Below are 15,702 nucleotides of genomic sequence, written 5' to 3'. Positions count from 1 at the left end.
AATCTACTCCTGACTTTTAAAAATTAACGTCAGTTATGTGAACACACCAGAGCACCTATTTGACACTCCTTCTCAAAAATCTTAATTTAGCAATCAGTCTTCATACACAGTGTCTTCTTGTTTGTTCTTGGCATGGAGTCCTTTTGCAAATTTACTGTAAGTGCATTTTCGTACTGCAACATCGTGTTTTACTTTACACATATTTTCTGTAATACCGTTATCAGCCATTAGTACATTTTTTCTTACAGTAAAACAAAAAATAAAAAAAGGAAAACAAACAAACAAACAAAAACTAAATCAAAGCATTCTGGTTCTCAATCCAGTTCTTTGCCTTAAGAAATTATTGTTACACGGACCCACTACCTAGCCTACTGACAACTTTACATATGAAAAGACACACAACTCAAAATCTTTATGCAAAGCATTTACTGGGCATGCTATCTCTCAGTCAGATCCTGATCAAGCAGAGACAGTGGCTGAGTAAAATAAACAAAAATGGAACTGGCTTCAATGTAATTGACAGCAGTGTTAAATAACGGCAAATTGTGTCAACATGATAGCCGTGTTTTGGATTTTTACGACCATTGTGTAATGACTGACTAGGAGTGTTCATACACTGCTATGCATTGTGTATTGGACTGAAGACACAGTTTGCTTTTATTGCATATGTTAAATATTTTGGAAACGTAGTAGCCTTTTGCAAACAAAGATGTTGTGTTTGGAGAATCGGTTTAACTGGTTAGCCCATTGTGTGAACTGGTATGAAAATGTGCTTTTTGGAGTGACAACTGTGTCAAAGCAATCAAGAAAAACTGTAATTCTATACAGCATTCATGATCCTCTCGGCATGGCTTGGCAAGTATAATAAACAGTTTTGATACTGATAATGGTACTCATGTCTGATTAAAATTGCTCTGCTGTATGGTGCAACTTCAGTTCTGGTTACCAATATAGGATTGGTAACCAGAAGTGAAGTTGCACCGTACAGCAGAGCCAAGCGTGCCTGACATGATTTTTTTAATGTAGTAGCCTACGCTACCCAGTCTGTCGACAGCTGGGGCTTTTCTACTAGGTTCTGCAGAACTGTTCTAACACAACTAGGCTTCATAAATATTGATGAAACTTGACGGGGGCTCGATGGTGCTGTCTCGCACGCATTTCCATACAGGGACTAGAACTGGGCCGTATGATCAGCTGCTGCAAGTAGCCGCGACAACACTGAGCTTTCACGCCATGGTGAATCTAAGCTGGAGTCCTAATCTAAACGGCATATAGGCCTAAATACAGCTCCAGGCCTTTTTATTAGAATACCATGAAAAAGTTGATTTATTTCCATAATTCCATCAATAATGTTAAACTGTCATGGATTGTAGATTCATGGCCCAGTTTTTTAACTATTCCAATCATTATTTTTTTTTCTTTTTATATACGCTGGCCTTCCAGCTCAAAAAACCCATGAATTGGGGAATTCGCATTATTAGAATATTGTTATAAAATCACATTTTTCTTCATCAAAATTCGGGTCACATTAAATCAGTTGAAATTTGGTACTTTCTACATAACATGCAATGGTCAATACTTGGTTAGGACATTCTCTGTCTTCATAATGGCCATGATGCGTTTAACATTGAAGTCAATGGCAAAAACAGTGCATGGGAGTTATGGAAGCCCAGATATCCTTGATGCTTTGCTGTCAGCTGTTCTTGTTTGTTGACCTGGTACCCCACACTTCACTCTTCAATATACCCTGTAGATTTCCATGCCACGTTTTGGCGCTAACTCACCAGTTTAATTCTAAATAACCAGAAATGAAACCCCATTGAAAATGAATGGGGTTTAATTTCTGTTGAGTTAGAATTAAACTGGTGAGTTAACACCAAAACGTGGCATGGAAATCTTCGGGCATATTGAAGAGGGAAGTGTGGGGCACCAGGTCAACAAACAAGAACAGCTGACAGCAAAGCATCAAGGATATCTGGGCTTCCATAACTCCCATGCACTGTTTTTGCCATTGACTTCAATGTTAAATGCATCATGGCCATTATGAAGACAGAGAATGTCCTAACCAAGTATTGACCATTGCATGTTATGTAGAAAGTACCAAATTTCAACTGATTTAATGTGACCCGAATTTTGATGAAGAAAAATGTGATTTTATAACAATATTCTAATAATGCGAATTCCCCAATTCATGGGTTTTTTGAGCTGGAAGGCCAACGTATATAAAAAGAAAAAAAATAATGATTGGAATAGTTAAAAAACTGGGCCATGCATCTACAATCCATGACAGATTAACATTATTGATGGAATTATGGAAATAAATCAACTTTTTCATGGTATTCTAATAAAAAGGCCTGGAGCTGTATATATATAACCAGCGACCTCCTTCTCCTACAGACATGTGTTAGGGCTTGTTCGAAAGCTGCGAATCTTAGCTTTTTACATTTTTTACAGCACATTTTTATGTTCTTTCATTCAAAAGTTATTGAACTGTAAGCGGCGCTGTTGCAAGTGAAAAAATAGCGCTTTCCAACCATCTTTTTTATCTCGTCATTTTTCCCTAACAGCCAGCGATCTCCTTAACCTAGACCATTGTTTCCCAACCTTTTTTGTCTTGTGTACCCCTAAGCCTTTTCATTGTGCCATGAGTACCCCCTAAGTCAAGTTCTATATCGCTTTCTCCATCCCAATGTAACTAAGCTCCATATGTTTGTTAAAATAATTTTTTTCCAAGTACCCCCTGCAGTGTGCTCGCGTACCCCTAGTGGTACACGTACCCCTGGTTGGGAAACACTGACCTAGACCTACAGACATGTGTTAGGGCTTTTTCGAAAGCTGAGATTCTTAGCTTTTTACAGTTTTTTGTGGAACGTTTTTATGTTCTTTCATTCAAAAGTTATTGAACTGTAAGCGGCCACTGTTGCAAGTGAAAAAATAGCGCTTTCCAACCATTTTTTTTTTTAATCTCGTCATTTTTTTCCCAACAGCCAGCGATCTCCTTAACCTAGACCTACATACATGTGTTAGGGCTTGTTCGAAAGCTGAGATTCTTAGCTTTTTGCAGTTTTTTTACGGAACGTTTTTATGTTCTTTCATTCAAAAGTTATTGAACTGTAAGCGGCCGCTGTTGCAAGTGAAAAAATAGCGCTTTACAACCATTTTTTTTTATCTCGTCATTTTTTTCCTAACAGCCAGCGATCTCCTTAACCTAGACCTATAGACATGTGTTAGGGCTTGTTCGAAAGCTGAGATTCTTAGCTTTTTACAATTTTTTACGGAACGTTTTTATGTTCTTTCAATCCACAGTTATTTAACCTTAAGCGGCCGCTACTTCAAGTAAATAATGGCGTTATTCTCCAGCCGGATAGAGAGGAATTTTTTTTTGTCGCTGTGTTCTTTGTTCCCTCGAATTAAACCGACGGTCTAAATAGGCTACATTTGTACGTCCCCAACACAAGACCAGTTCTTTCTAAGTTAGCTATTTTCATGGAAAAACATGTTTCCAAGGAGTCAGAGACATCTTCCTGAAGAGTAGAGGTCATGGTTGAGGTTGACGGTATTGCAGCAGGCATAGTTGAAGTTGACGGTGTTGCCGTTGTAAAGATGCTGCAACTCTCTGCACGCAAGTTAATCGAATGCAAGAGCAGGTGTTTGAACAGGTTGGATGTATTGCCATTCTTACATGATAGCCTATTAGTTTATCGCAGATATTGCAGCGCGCTCCTTCCTTATATTTCCAGAAATATAGCCAAGCTTTCGACGGCATGTTTTTGTTTCTCAATAGTACAATCAGCTGGTTGAAAATCAGCTGTCTTATCAATCGTTTAAATGAGGTGCGAAACGGAAAGAGGAGGAGCGTGGTCAGTTTGTGACACTTGTGATTGGCTGAAATGGCCGCGTGCTTAAACACACATTTGATGGCTCTGACAGTCAATTAAAGTTGCTGAGATGTTTGAGGCTGTTTGCTTTTCATTTCTCACAAATTCTGATTATGTTTTTATTCAGAAATAAGAAGTTTTTAGTTCATTGTTTATGGTCAAAGCTGTACTTTCTTGTCGATTGATCCCAATGGTTGTTGTGTTTGTGCCCAAGGCTCTGGAGCTGCTGTGTGAGCGTGCCATTAGGACCTGCGAGAGATCCCTTGGAGTAGCCGAAGCCCTGCGGAGAGTTCTGGAGTGTGTCGCCTCTGGAATCCTGCTAGAAGGCAAGTGTCTGTTGTTTTCAGTCACGTGTAGGACAGTCAATGACGTTCAAGTAGTAGGAGACGTCAAGGTGATGCAACCACAGTGTGTTTGGGTCGCTGACGTTCAAGTAGTCGTAAACATCAGGGGTGGTGGAAACGTTAGGGTGGTGCAACCATAGCTAATGCCACTGTTGTATGGATTAAAATGGATTATCTAACCAAGTTCATTGCAGTACATTAATTGACAATTACTAATTAGTTAATTAGTAATTAGTTAACAATGCTATGGCAGTCAGTCCAACCATATGTCTGTCAGTTGGTGGATTTGTTGGACAAGGCATTGCTGTTGGCACGCTATGTTGGTCAAGTGACCTTGATATTTTACACGATGTTGCATGCAAAGCTGCCGCTTTTCTGTGGCGCGATTAGGCTATTGTGTTGGTGAGTGCATGTGAGTCACAGTTTTATTTTCTCTCGTCTGACGGAAGTGGTGATGATGAACACACTTTATGGAATAACTAACTCTGTGTCTGTGTGTGTCTGTTTATATTTGTGTGTGTGTGTGTGTGTGTGCGCGTGCGTGCGTGCATTTCTATTTGTGTGTGTGTGCGCGTGCGTGTATTTCTATGTGTGTGCGTGCGTGTGTGTGTGTGTGCGCGTGTGTGTGTCCTCAGATGGCCCAGGCATTTCAGACCCATGTGAGTCTGAGCCGACGGACGCCTCCGCTCACATGACGCCGCAGGACCGGGAGAATGTCACCATGAGCGCCCAGGTAATACAGAGAAGAGGAAAATACGTCCTTATTTGGTCACAGAACAGTTGCCTGTGCTGTGAATAGATATGTTTCCTGTTTACAGAAAAGATGCTAAGCAGCCAATCATGTGTGTGCATTTTTTGAGTGGCAGCAGTTTCCAAGCAATCAGAGGTTGCAGAGGGATCCTCAGTTGAGCACGCAGATAGAAATGTTGGTACATGAAACTATTGAAATGGTGTGAATTTAAAATTGGCTTATTAAAAGGTTGTGCGTGTCAAAAACGTCCATGTGTGTGGCATTGAAATGTTGCAGGTGCAGTAAATGACAAGGTCACCAAGAGTGTATCAAAGTGTCAAATAATGTATGTAATTGAACAAAATCGGTGCACAAGAGCTTTGACAGCTGACTGGACCAGACCCCCTTTTGTGCAACAAAAAAGTGGGACGGCTGGTGTTATGTGATGGGTGTGTTTTAGTTGACCCGGCAGGCTCCCAAGAGTCTGGTCCAGTCAAGAGTCAAGGGCCTGGCCCGTGAGCGGAGAGTCAAGAATCCACACGGTCAAAATGTGGGTCACGAGCCTGAGGCTGCCTGACCCCCATGCCAGCGCAGTGCAGTGGGCAGAGGAGGAGGAGGAGGAGGCAGAGGGCCCGCTGTGGTGTCTTCACCCGGCTGGGGAATTTGGTGCGCTGGTACTAAGCTCCCTTGGGGAGAACCAGGCCTGGCAGCAGCAGCTTTACACTACACTCCACACATGGCTAAAAGGAGCACTCTGCGTGTTAGGGAATGGGCACCATCATGTTACTTTAGTGTCCACAAAATTGGACATCGAAATTGACTAAGATGGGATTTGACCTTTAAACCCATCTATCTACTAAATCTAGATGGTAAATAACACTGCCTTCTCTCCCTCTTTCAAACCACCAAAGTATTAGTTATTTGAGACTGCATGGGTGCGTTTCTGCAAGGATTAGTAAATAACAATAATAGACGCAGCCATGGCTCAATGGTTAGAGCACTGGCCTACATCAGAGGGTTGCAGCTTCAAATCCCATCCCTCGAGCAAGGCACCTAACCCCACATTGCTCTAGGGTCTGTAACCAATACCCTGTACCTAAATAACTAAGTCGCTTTGGATAAAATAGCGGCAGCTAAGTGCTATGTAATGTAACGTAATAATGTAAATAACAACCGTTTTCTTCCATCTGTTTGTGTCCAGAAAGCCTTACGACTGGTGGCCTTCGGCCAGTTCCACACTGTGCTGGGGATGGACCGCCTCAAATACACAGCAAAGGCTGCACGCGGAAGACCCCCATCTGGAGGAGGTATGGACACATCATCACATTACATTACATTATATTACACTTAGCTGTAAGCTTTTCTCCAAAGCGACTTGCAGTTATTTACAGGCTTTTGGGTTACAGTCCCTGGAGCAATGTGGGGTTAGGTGCCTTGCTCAAGGGCACTTCAGCCATGGATTGAGGTGTAGGGAGAAGTAAGGGTGGGATTCGAACCTGCAACGCTCTGATCCTAAGTCCACCTCCCTAATCACACAAAGGTCCACATAAGTGTTGCGGACCTTTATCATTTCCTTTCGATTATCTTCTGTTTGGTCCTGCACCCATGTTACTGATGTGCAAGCATTCTCTCACTTTTTGGCGATCTGGGGTCAGCCATTTGTTCCGATACAAGGGAGTGGTCAACGCGGGACCTTAGTGTCACATCACCCTCCCATTGTGTTCTGGATGTTTCCTCATCCTGAAATGACAGTTTTGGCAAAATGCATTATGATGTCAGTGACTTATAGAAATGGCAAAGTCAGGATCACTTCAACCAGAGATCTTATAGACAGAGATGCGTCATTCTAGTTCTTTTCCAGTATCCACTTTATGTCGGGTGAACGCCCCTTTAGGAGACCTTCGGAGTCCTGAGGTTGAGAATAAATGGAGTCCCCTCAGCGCTGTAGATGGTGGTGGACAGTGCCCCCTTAGGAGACTCAATTTGAGCACACTTTTTTGCATTGGGTGGGCGGGGTTTGAATCCTCTTTGCTTCAACTATGGACGAGGGAAATCGCTAGTTGCTAGTTCCACAGGTCTACCATGCTTTGATGATGCCAGCAACAACCATAAGGCCATAGCTGCCGCAGAAACAGCCATGTATCACAATAGCTTACAAACTCTGACCTTTCAAAATTTAAGATTAGATTTTTAGTGGAAACATTGTTCATCTGAGAATCAGAGGCGAGTTTCGCTGTAATTACTGTCATTACTGTCTGTCAGAGGGCTTTCGAAGAATAATCACAGTTATTGCATTGTGAGCTGCTGATGGATTAATGTGAAATGAGTCTATACATGTGATTTGTGTTTTTTTTTGTTTTCATCAGGGAAGCCGGCGAACCTTATGCCAGCACCGCCCTCTAAGAGGCCTCTGGAGGATGGAGACAGCACTACCGCAAAAAACCCAAACAAAAAGAAGAAAACCCAGAAGCCTTCAGAAAAAGCAGGTATGCAAATACATTTGGACCTAATGCATTACATAATTCAAGTGTGTTTGTCAGGTGTATTGAAATACTGTAAATTAATAACATGCAATTTAGCACAGTACAGGCATACACACCGTTATACTTCCAAGCAAGGGTAGCCATGTTTTGCTATGACCTATAATCCAAACTGTTAGGAGGTCGCAATTATCTAACCTCCTACCACGAAAAATGCTCTGGAATGCCAGTTGAAGTGGAAGCTCCAACTTGTGAAGTCGCGGGGCGCCCATGGAGCCGTTATTTAAAATGACAATAATTAAGTGAAACTTAATTTCTCGTGTGCAGCTGTTCCAAATACAGTGATTTTAACTCAACATATTCTTAATATTATTACACGATATTGTATCAACATAAATGTAACACATGACAGAATATTAGCTATTATGGCTCTTTTGGCTCGTATCAAAACACCTCATTAAAGTCAGCTGAACCGCGGCAGTTGCCGTGCGGAGCGCTAGAAATGCAATCTCCTACTAGTTTGGATTGTGTCTGGAATGGGCCATTACTTTGCAGCCAGACTTTAGCCCCCTCCTACAGCGTGCTGTGGACTGGAGAGCTTCATGCTAAAAGCTGTCCGTTACATACAACCACGTTGTGTTGCCACATACCGATCACCTGCCCCCCTCTCGGTAGCCTCTCCAGAGCGCTGCCCCATGCGCCAGAGCATCGTCGTCATGCTAAAAGCTGTCCGTTGTGTTTGTTGCCACATACCGATCACCTGCCCTGCCTGCCCCTCTCTGTAGCCTCTCCGGAGCGCAGCCCCATGCGGCAGAGCATCGTGGTCATGCTGAAGCTGAACAAGATGCGTCCGGGTCTGCAGTACCGCCTCGTGTCCCAGACGGGGCCCGTGCACATGCCTGTCTTCACCATGGCTGTCACCGTGGACGGCAATGCGTACGAGGCCTCGGGGCCCTCCAAGAGACTGGCCAAGCTGCACGTGGCACAGAAGGTGAGTGTGTGTCCGTGTGTGTGTGTCCGTGTGTGTGTGTCCGTGTGTGTGTGTCCGTGTGTGTGTGTCCATGTGTGGGTGTGAGGGTGAGTCAGGGTGAGTGTGTGTGTGTCAGGGTGAGTGTGTGTGTGTCAGGGTGAGTGTGTGTGTGTCAGGGTGAGTGTGTGTGTGTGTGTGTGTGTGAGGGTGAGTGTGTGTGTGTGAGGGTGAGTGTGTGTGTGTGTCAGGGTGAGTGTGTATGTGTGAGGGTGAGTGTGTGTAAGGGGTGTGCGTGTGTGTGTGTCCGTGTGTCCTCACCGTGGACGGCAAGACGTATGAGGCCTCGGGGCCCTCCAAGAGACTGGCCAAGCTGCACGTGGCACAGAAGGTAGGGGGTGTGTGTGATCGTGTGATCGTGTGTGTGCGTAAGTGCAAGCATGTGTGTGCGTGCACGTTTGTGCGTGCGTACTTGTCAGAGTGTGAGAGCGTGTCTGTGTATGTGAGCAAGTCTGTGTGTTTATGTGTTTGCATGTGTGTTTATGTGTTTGCATGTGTGAGTGAACAAGTCTGTGTGGACATGGCCATATATTTTCTCTGTTTTGGCGTGTGTTATTTCATCCGTGTCTGTTGGTGTTTTCCACATGCGCTCGTTGGCGTTCGTTGGCTGCTTGGTTCCCTTGATAAGACAAGTGCACAGGTCTACTGGTTACTCAGATAAGTTACCTGTGGTGCGGCCCTTCCGTGGTCTAATGGTAGGGCACTCGCCTACTATGTGGCCAAATCAGGTTTGATTCCCGGCCTGGGTCCTTTGCCGGCCCTTCCCCGTCTCTCTCTCCCAACTCTCTTCCAGTCACCATCTTCACTATACTATCATTAATAAAGTTAAAAAGATTTTTGACAAGTCCGTGTTTTTGGTAACCAAATCTTGTACCGCTGTGTAACAGGCTCTGGAGGGGCTGGGTGTGCGTCTGGACGGGAAGAAGAAGGGGCCAGCAGCAGCGGCACCTGTAGCGGCGACGACAGCAGCAGCGGCAGCAGCAGTCAAGCAGGAGCCGGTGGAGACTACTGCTGAGACGACCTTTACTACATTCACAGCAGCAACTGCGAAGCAGGAGGACAGCGCAGAGGTGAGATGAGATGAGATGGAGGACAGGACACCTTGTTAGCTTATTTGAGTCTACATTACGCAGGTTGCTCATTGCACCTGACTCCTATTGTTTTAAAAGACATAAAATGCTTGTTTTAAATCAATGACATTTTCCAACAAGCACCCAACAACTCTTAAATTCAACTTACCACCCATCATTCCCCAAAGTTTTCTGTGCTGTATGTGCACGCTCAAGGAGGTCATAATCCCACCCGGCCCAGGCCTGGCTCATTGGGCTGGGCACTGGACTGGTACACCAGCGACCCTGGTCATTTGCCGAACCTTCCCTCGAGTCTCTCGCCCCCCACTCATTTCCTTCCCCTCTCTGGCTATCCCGACATTAATAAAGGCAAAAAAGCTCAAATATCTTTAAAATAAATAAGTAATAATCCCACTTGTTGTGTCTCCCCTTCGTGATCTCCCTCCAGGCTCAGGCTGGCTTCCTGGGAGGCCCCCTCCTCACCAAGCACGGCAAGAACCCCGTTATGGAGCTGAACGAGTTGCGCCGCGGCCTCAAGTACGACCTGGTGTCCGAGACCGGCAGCAGCCACGTCAAGAGCTTCGTTATCGAGGTCAGTTGGCATCTTGGATGACCTCAGATGACATGAATACATTGCTTTGATTCATGAACTACAAGGCGTGGCGTGGCGTGTTCCAAATTCTGTGCGGTGCACTGCACTGGGGGTGACATGTTGGTCCAAATCACCTTCTGTTTGTTACACTTAACAGAAATGACAGTTGCTGTGTTTCATCAGAGTTTACCAACTGTTCATCAAACAATTCATCACGGAAAACACTGTTCGTTGTGTTGACTTTTTTTTGTTAACCCTGACTCTTATGCATATGTTTATGCCGTTTGTCTTGCGAATCAAAACTGTGCTGTTATTACGGAGAATCGGCAGTTGGACAGATGTGATATGCATAACCAACATAGTGGCTTTGATTGCAAAATGTGTACTAAAACGCCACACTTTAAAAAAAAAATAGCCGGTTTGAGGGTATCATCCAGGTACAGTACACTTGATCTAGCCGTGATAAGAAATGGAACGCCCTTCATACCCAAACAGTGTGCGGAAAGGGCGGCAAGTAGTACACACTTTGGAACACACCACTGGTGTCAGCAGCCATGTCAAGAGCTTTAATATTGAGGTCAGTTGGCGCGGCATCCCCCTCCATTGTTGGCATCAGCATGTTACTGGTTTGATAGCAGGCTGGCGTAGTGACTGCAGCACGCGCTTGCTCACACAAATTCGAGAAGCTGCGAGCAGGCAGGCTGGCATGCGTGGGTGGGTGAGTGAGTGAGTGAGTGAGTGCAATCTCTGGGTCAAGAATGTTGTCAGTATCAGAGCTCTCCTCAAAGCACCTCGGCCACTACTTTAATATAGTTTGCATATGTTTCTCTGATTTGTACGTTACACTAGAAAAGGTAAAAGACAAATGTTCTTTTAGTTTGGTATCTGTGCAGAATCAAATAAGATGTCAACACAATACATCCACATCCACATTTATTGTGATTCATTGCACTAACCGTCCTGTACATGGTCCTCACACTGCCCCTTTAAATGTATGTCTGTCTTCTCAGGTGGAGGTAGACGGGCAGAAGTACCAGGGTGTGGGCTCCAGCAAGAAGCTGGCCAAGGCCAACGCTGCCATGGCCGCCCTGGAGAAGGTTGCACAGTCCAGCTCCTTCTACAAGAGGCCCAAGAGACCCAACACGGTAGGGCTGTTCGATTATGACAAAAATCTATATCACAATTATTTCCGTCAATATTGATATCACGACATTTTTAGACGATATTTCTTTTAAAGACAAATATTTGTGCTCAATGATTCAAAATCTTCCCTCCTTTCAGCAGTGTGAGTAGAGAGCCATAGCGTGGTGTTCTGCATACTGTTGGGTGGCAAGTCTACTCTGCGCTCGCAATGGCTGAAGTGGAGGAGAATGTATTGTGCTTAGCGTAACCTATCTTTTGGCAGTATAGACAAGTGACAAAAATATTGTTTCAAATCGACATTATGAAATTTGATATTGCTTGACAGCTATATTGATGTCACAATATAAATTCGATATATGACACAGCCCTACAACGCGGTAAAGTTAAATGAATGAAGTTCCATGGCGGGGTCAGAAATCCAGGAGTGTGTTTCTCAAAACCATCCTTGCTAGGTACGTTAGCTACTGTAACAAAGTAAACCAGCCTAGCAACCGACTAAGTCGCTAACTGTCTAGCAAAAGGTGCTTTTCGAGAAACCTAATCCTAAACACAGCAGGGGTGCATTTCTCGAAAGCTCAGTTGTTGGCCAGTTTGCCAAATTGCATTGCTAACAAAGTAGTAAATGTAGTTAGCAACTATGTTTTTCGAGAAATGCACCCTTGATTTGGTTAAAGTAACAACTCACACACGCTGTCTAACTGACTGTCTCTAAATGTCTGTGTGTCTGATGTCAACAGTTCGGCCTGGGCTACGTGGCGCCGTCGGGTGGTGGGCGTGGCCGGGGCCGGGGGAGAGGACGAGGCTACAACAACAACAACTCCAGCGCTAGCAGTACCAGCACCAGCAGCTACACAGGTGAGACCAATGTTTCTTAACGGGGGTTTTCTAGCAATATTAGCCGACAAACTATTAATGGAAAATCTATTAACATTCATGCAATATTCATGCAATATTATTGCTGTCTATAACGCTGTGGTGTTGTTTCAGCTGGAGGTTTGGGAACATACGGATATGGCAGCACTGCAACCTCCTTCACATCATCCACATCTTTATACAGCACCTCATACGGTAATGATGGGATCTCGTCAAGATGCCGACATAACACTCACAACATAACGTGTCATTTTAGCTGGTGAATTCTAACATAATATTTATTCAGAACTAAAGCAATTTGTCAAAAACACACCTTTTGTTTCCACAAATGTGTTCATATCAAATGGCTCTTACTGACTACTACATTTACAATCTTTCAAATTGTAACTTAAAGCAGGTAGGAATGTGAAATCTCAAATATAGAGGTTTTCTCAAAGATGCACTGTGTAAGATTTTTAGTTGTTTATTTCCAGAATTCATGCTACCCATTCACTTACCACCACCATCAAATTCTAAGTATTCATTATGACTGAGAAAACAGCACTTTCCATACATAAAAAGGGGATCATCTCCATGGTCCGCCATTTTGAATTTCCAGAAATAGACAGTGTTAGCTGCAAAAATCAATGTACTTTGGCCATACTAGTAAATATTAGTTTATTACTTTGTAAAGATTCACGAAAAGATCAAATTTGGCAATAGACAACCCAGTCTCAATGAGCATCATAGTTGCAGTACCCATTCTGGCCACATCCTACACAGTGCACCTTTAAACTTTTTGCTCCATCTTCTCACCAGATGCCACATCCAGCACCAGCGGGGCCTCCTCCTACTCCGCTCCCGCCACCACGAGCAGCACCTACTCCGGCCTGGACTACGCCTCCAGCTACACCAACAACACGGCTAACAAAGCGACTACTCCATCCACCAACACCGCCATCGCCGCCACCGCCGGCGCTTACTCGGCCACTTACAGCCAGCCCTACGCCCCCTACAAGAAGAGCACGGGCAACGCGGCCACAGGAGCTCTAGCCGCTACTGGCACAGACAGCAGCCAGACGCCGGTAGTGGGGCCGGACTATGGCTACGGCTACCCCAGGAGCACCATGGACTACAGCACAGCACAGCAGACCACAACGGACTACAGCTACGCAAGTGAGTAACTCAACTGGCCTGGTTTTGGTGACGGTTTTCAGACAGGGGTGTTCTCTCTGCGTCTGTATGTTTTTAAAATGTATGGGAATCCGTTCAACTTTGTACAAAAAAATAATCTTACTTACGTGTAAACAAGCCCTGAAGCTTTTGAATTGTACTTGCATCATTGATTGCGCTCATAGATATAGATATATTTGTTGCAGTTCAGGAGTCTTCTTTGGCAGAGCATTGCCTTCACATTCCTTTATACACCTGTGAATTATTAAAAAAACGCATTCATTACATTACACAAATCAGCTGGGCTGCTCATCCCTCGCATTTCAGGGGAAGCTGAAAGCATTTTACAACCTGTAATTAATCACCTGTGTACTGTTGCTCCTCTTCCAGACTACGGTAGCCAGATGTCGTACGGCATGCCCCCAGCCCAAGGCTACAACTACACCCAGTCGGCCTACCCCAACATCGGAGGCTACTCCTCCACCACCACCCCTGGCTCTACCTACACCTACAAATAGAGAAGACCTCCACTGCCTGGCAAAGACAAAGTGCAGTAACTACGCCAACATTTGAAACGGAGAAAAGTACCGTCAAAGTAGTAATATTAGACTGGATGTTGTAGTTACCGCAAATTTTACATGCCAATATCTCTAAAACGGGACATATTCGGACCATAAGGCTTTATCACAACATAAAGGAGGTGTTATGGAGACCATTTTCAGTCTAAACTCGGTTTGCACAAAGGTTGCGTTCCAATATGTGACCTTGCATCCTCCACTTGTGCTTGTGGCCTCATACCAGGATGTAGTACATCAGGATGACATCACTGACAACAGCATTATATTTCAATATCTCACAAAAGCTCAATTGTAAAGTCATTTTCTCATTTGCAAACTGTATGGTAAATGAAGAATAGTCCCCCAAAAATTGTTGTGGCTAGTCTGACAGCGGGGAAACTTAATTGTTTTCTCCACGGAGGCGGGGCACTAGTAAAACGTGAGGCCACAAGCACAAGTGGAGGACGCAAGGTCGCATATTGGAATGCACAGAAAATGTGTAGTCACTGCACTTTGCCTTAGTTATGGCAGCGAGCCCAGTCTACCTTCTCCTCCCCTCAGCCCTGGTCCACCCTCCTCACTGCACTTGGACGGACATCAACACTTCACGTCATCAAAATGCATGGCTCTCCCTCTCCCTTTTGTCTTTATGAAGGGCCTTTTACTTTCTTCATTCTGTAGTGTTTTCAATTAAAGTTTTGGTTCAGTTTTTTAGTTGATGTGTTGACTTGTGTTGACAGCATGTGACAGCAGGTATGTCTTGGGTTTTATTTTTCGGTTATTTGTTTGTTTGTTTGTTTTAAACAATTTTTCCCAAACATCTGTCAATATTTATAAAGTGTCTTTGGAAATCAATTGTAACAACAGTGGTTTGGAGTCTGTTCCACAAATGGGAAAGGGAAGTCAGTACTGTATGCATCATTGCGAGACAGAGCGAGGGGAGGAGGGGGGGAAAACGCTTTATTTTTGGTTGGGGTGGGGAAAAACATCAATGATTTGTCATGGCCTTCTTTCCTCCACTGGAAACTGTGTGTGTTGGTACAGTAGGTTGTCAGGAAAGTGTATATAAGAGGTTGTATAAGCGGTTTAAGACACTGCTGCTGGCTTTATTTTTGTCAGACTCAAATCTGTTCTCTGTTCATCACTTTAGTTAATGTGAATGTTGCCCTCACATGGTGGGGCGTTATCTTTTCAAACAATAACTGAATTATCAATTACAAGATTATTTCTAAAAAAATGAGTAGGTTGTTATTGTTTGTTTGAAATGAATGACATTTCTGGAAGAACAAAAAATAAAGTTTTTTTTGTATTTTCAACCTGCAATGATGTGTAGCATTATTTCAAGGGGAAGTTTAAAGTGTGAAAGAGTGTGAAATATGACATGTTCGAGGGCTGCTGCCGACAAGGCATGTGGGTCAAGTTGAGATTGTAAACTTTTGAACTTCACTTCTTTTAACACCAATTTACACTTGTTTGTGAAACTTAACAGTGTGGCTGGGCACATTTAAAACGACGACTCGTGTACAGTTGCTATAGCGAGTGGGGTCAGAGAGTGTATGCAACACTCCTCGCATGTTTGTTGCTACTCGATTAATTAGTGAATTTGAAAGTAGGTTGAAACAGTGACCATAATCAATAGTCAAATTAAAGGATTCAATCTAAACTGGAGCATACATCTGATGGTAAAGTAGTACAGGCAATGATTTGATACAGCCTGTTCAATTTCAAAAGACATACTGATACTACTACAGATGGGACCCTTCTGCCCAAGGTTCATAAGTAAAAGCACAGTACTGTAGATAAATTGATTCCTCAATACTCTAAGTGCTGTTGCCTGCTGCTATGGTTTCAGTGGG

General features: G+C 44.0%; 1 protein-coding gene across 1 annotated transcript in view; it reads left to right on the top strand.

Moving 5' to 3' along the window:
* The window catches only part of ilf3a (interleukin enhancer binding factor 3a), a 32,741-nt gene extending 17,584 nt beyond the window's left edge, over window positions 1-15,157 (top strand). The window contains exons 9-21 of the mRNA XM_063209154.1: window positions 4,093-4,204; window positions 4,858-4,955; window positions 6,154-6,259; window positions 7,319-7,438; window positions 8,218-8,462; window positions 8,695-8,790; window positions 9,347-9,529; window positions 9,978-10,121; window positions 11,132-11,266; window positions 12,002-12,119; window positions 12,252-12,332; window positions 12,936-13,292; window positions 13,680-15,157. Coding sequence (XP_063065224.1) covers window positions 4,093-4,204; window positions 4,858-4,955; window positions 6,154-6,259; window positions 7,319-7,438; window positions 8,218-8,462; window positions 8,695-8,790; window positions 9,347-9,529; window positions 9,978-10,121; window positions 11,132-11,266; window positions 12,002-12,119; window positions 12,252-12,332; window positions 12,936-13,292; window positions 13,680-13,807 — 1,923 coding nt within the window. The 3' untranslated portion in view covers window positions 13,808-15,157. The remainder of the gene's footprint in view (window positions 1-4,092; window positions 4,205-4,857; window positions 4,956-6,153; window positions 6,260-7,318; window positions 7,439-8,217; window positions 8,463-8,694; window positions 8,791-9,346; window positions 9,530-9,977; window positions 10,122-11,131; window positions 11,267-12,001; window positions 12,120-12,251; window positions 12,333-12,935; window positions 13,293-13,679) is intronic.
* The last annotated feature ends 545 nt before the right edge of the window (window positions 15,158-15,702 follow it).

This window comes from Engraulis encrasicolus, chromosome 1, assembly GCF_034702125.1.
Source record: "Engraulis encrasicolus isolate BLACKSEA-1 chromosome 1, IST_EnEncr_1.0, whole genome shotgun sequence".
Taxonomy (NCBI): Eukaryota; Metazoa; Chordata; class Actinopteri; order Clupeiformes; family Engraulidae; genus Engraulis; species Engraulis encrasicolus.
This window is presented reverse-complemented; position numbering and strand designations above follow the sequence as displayed.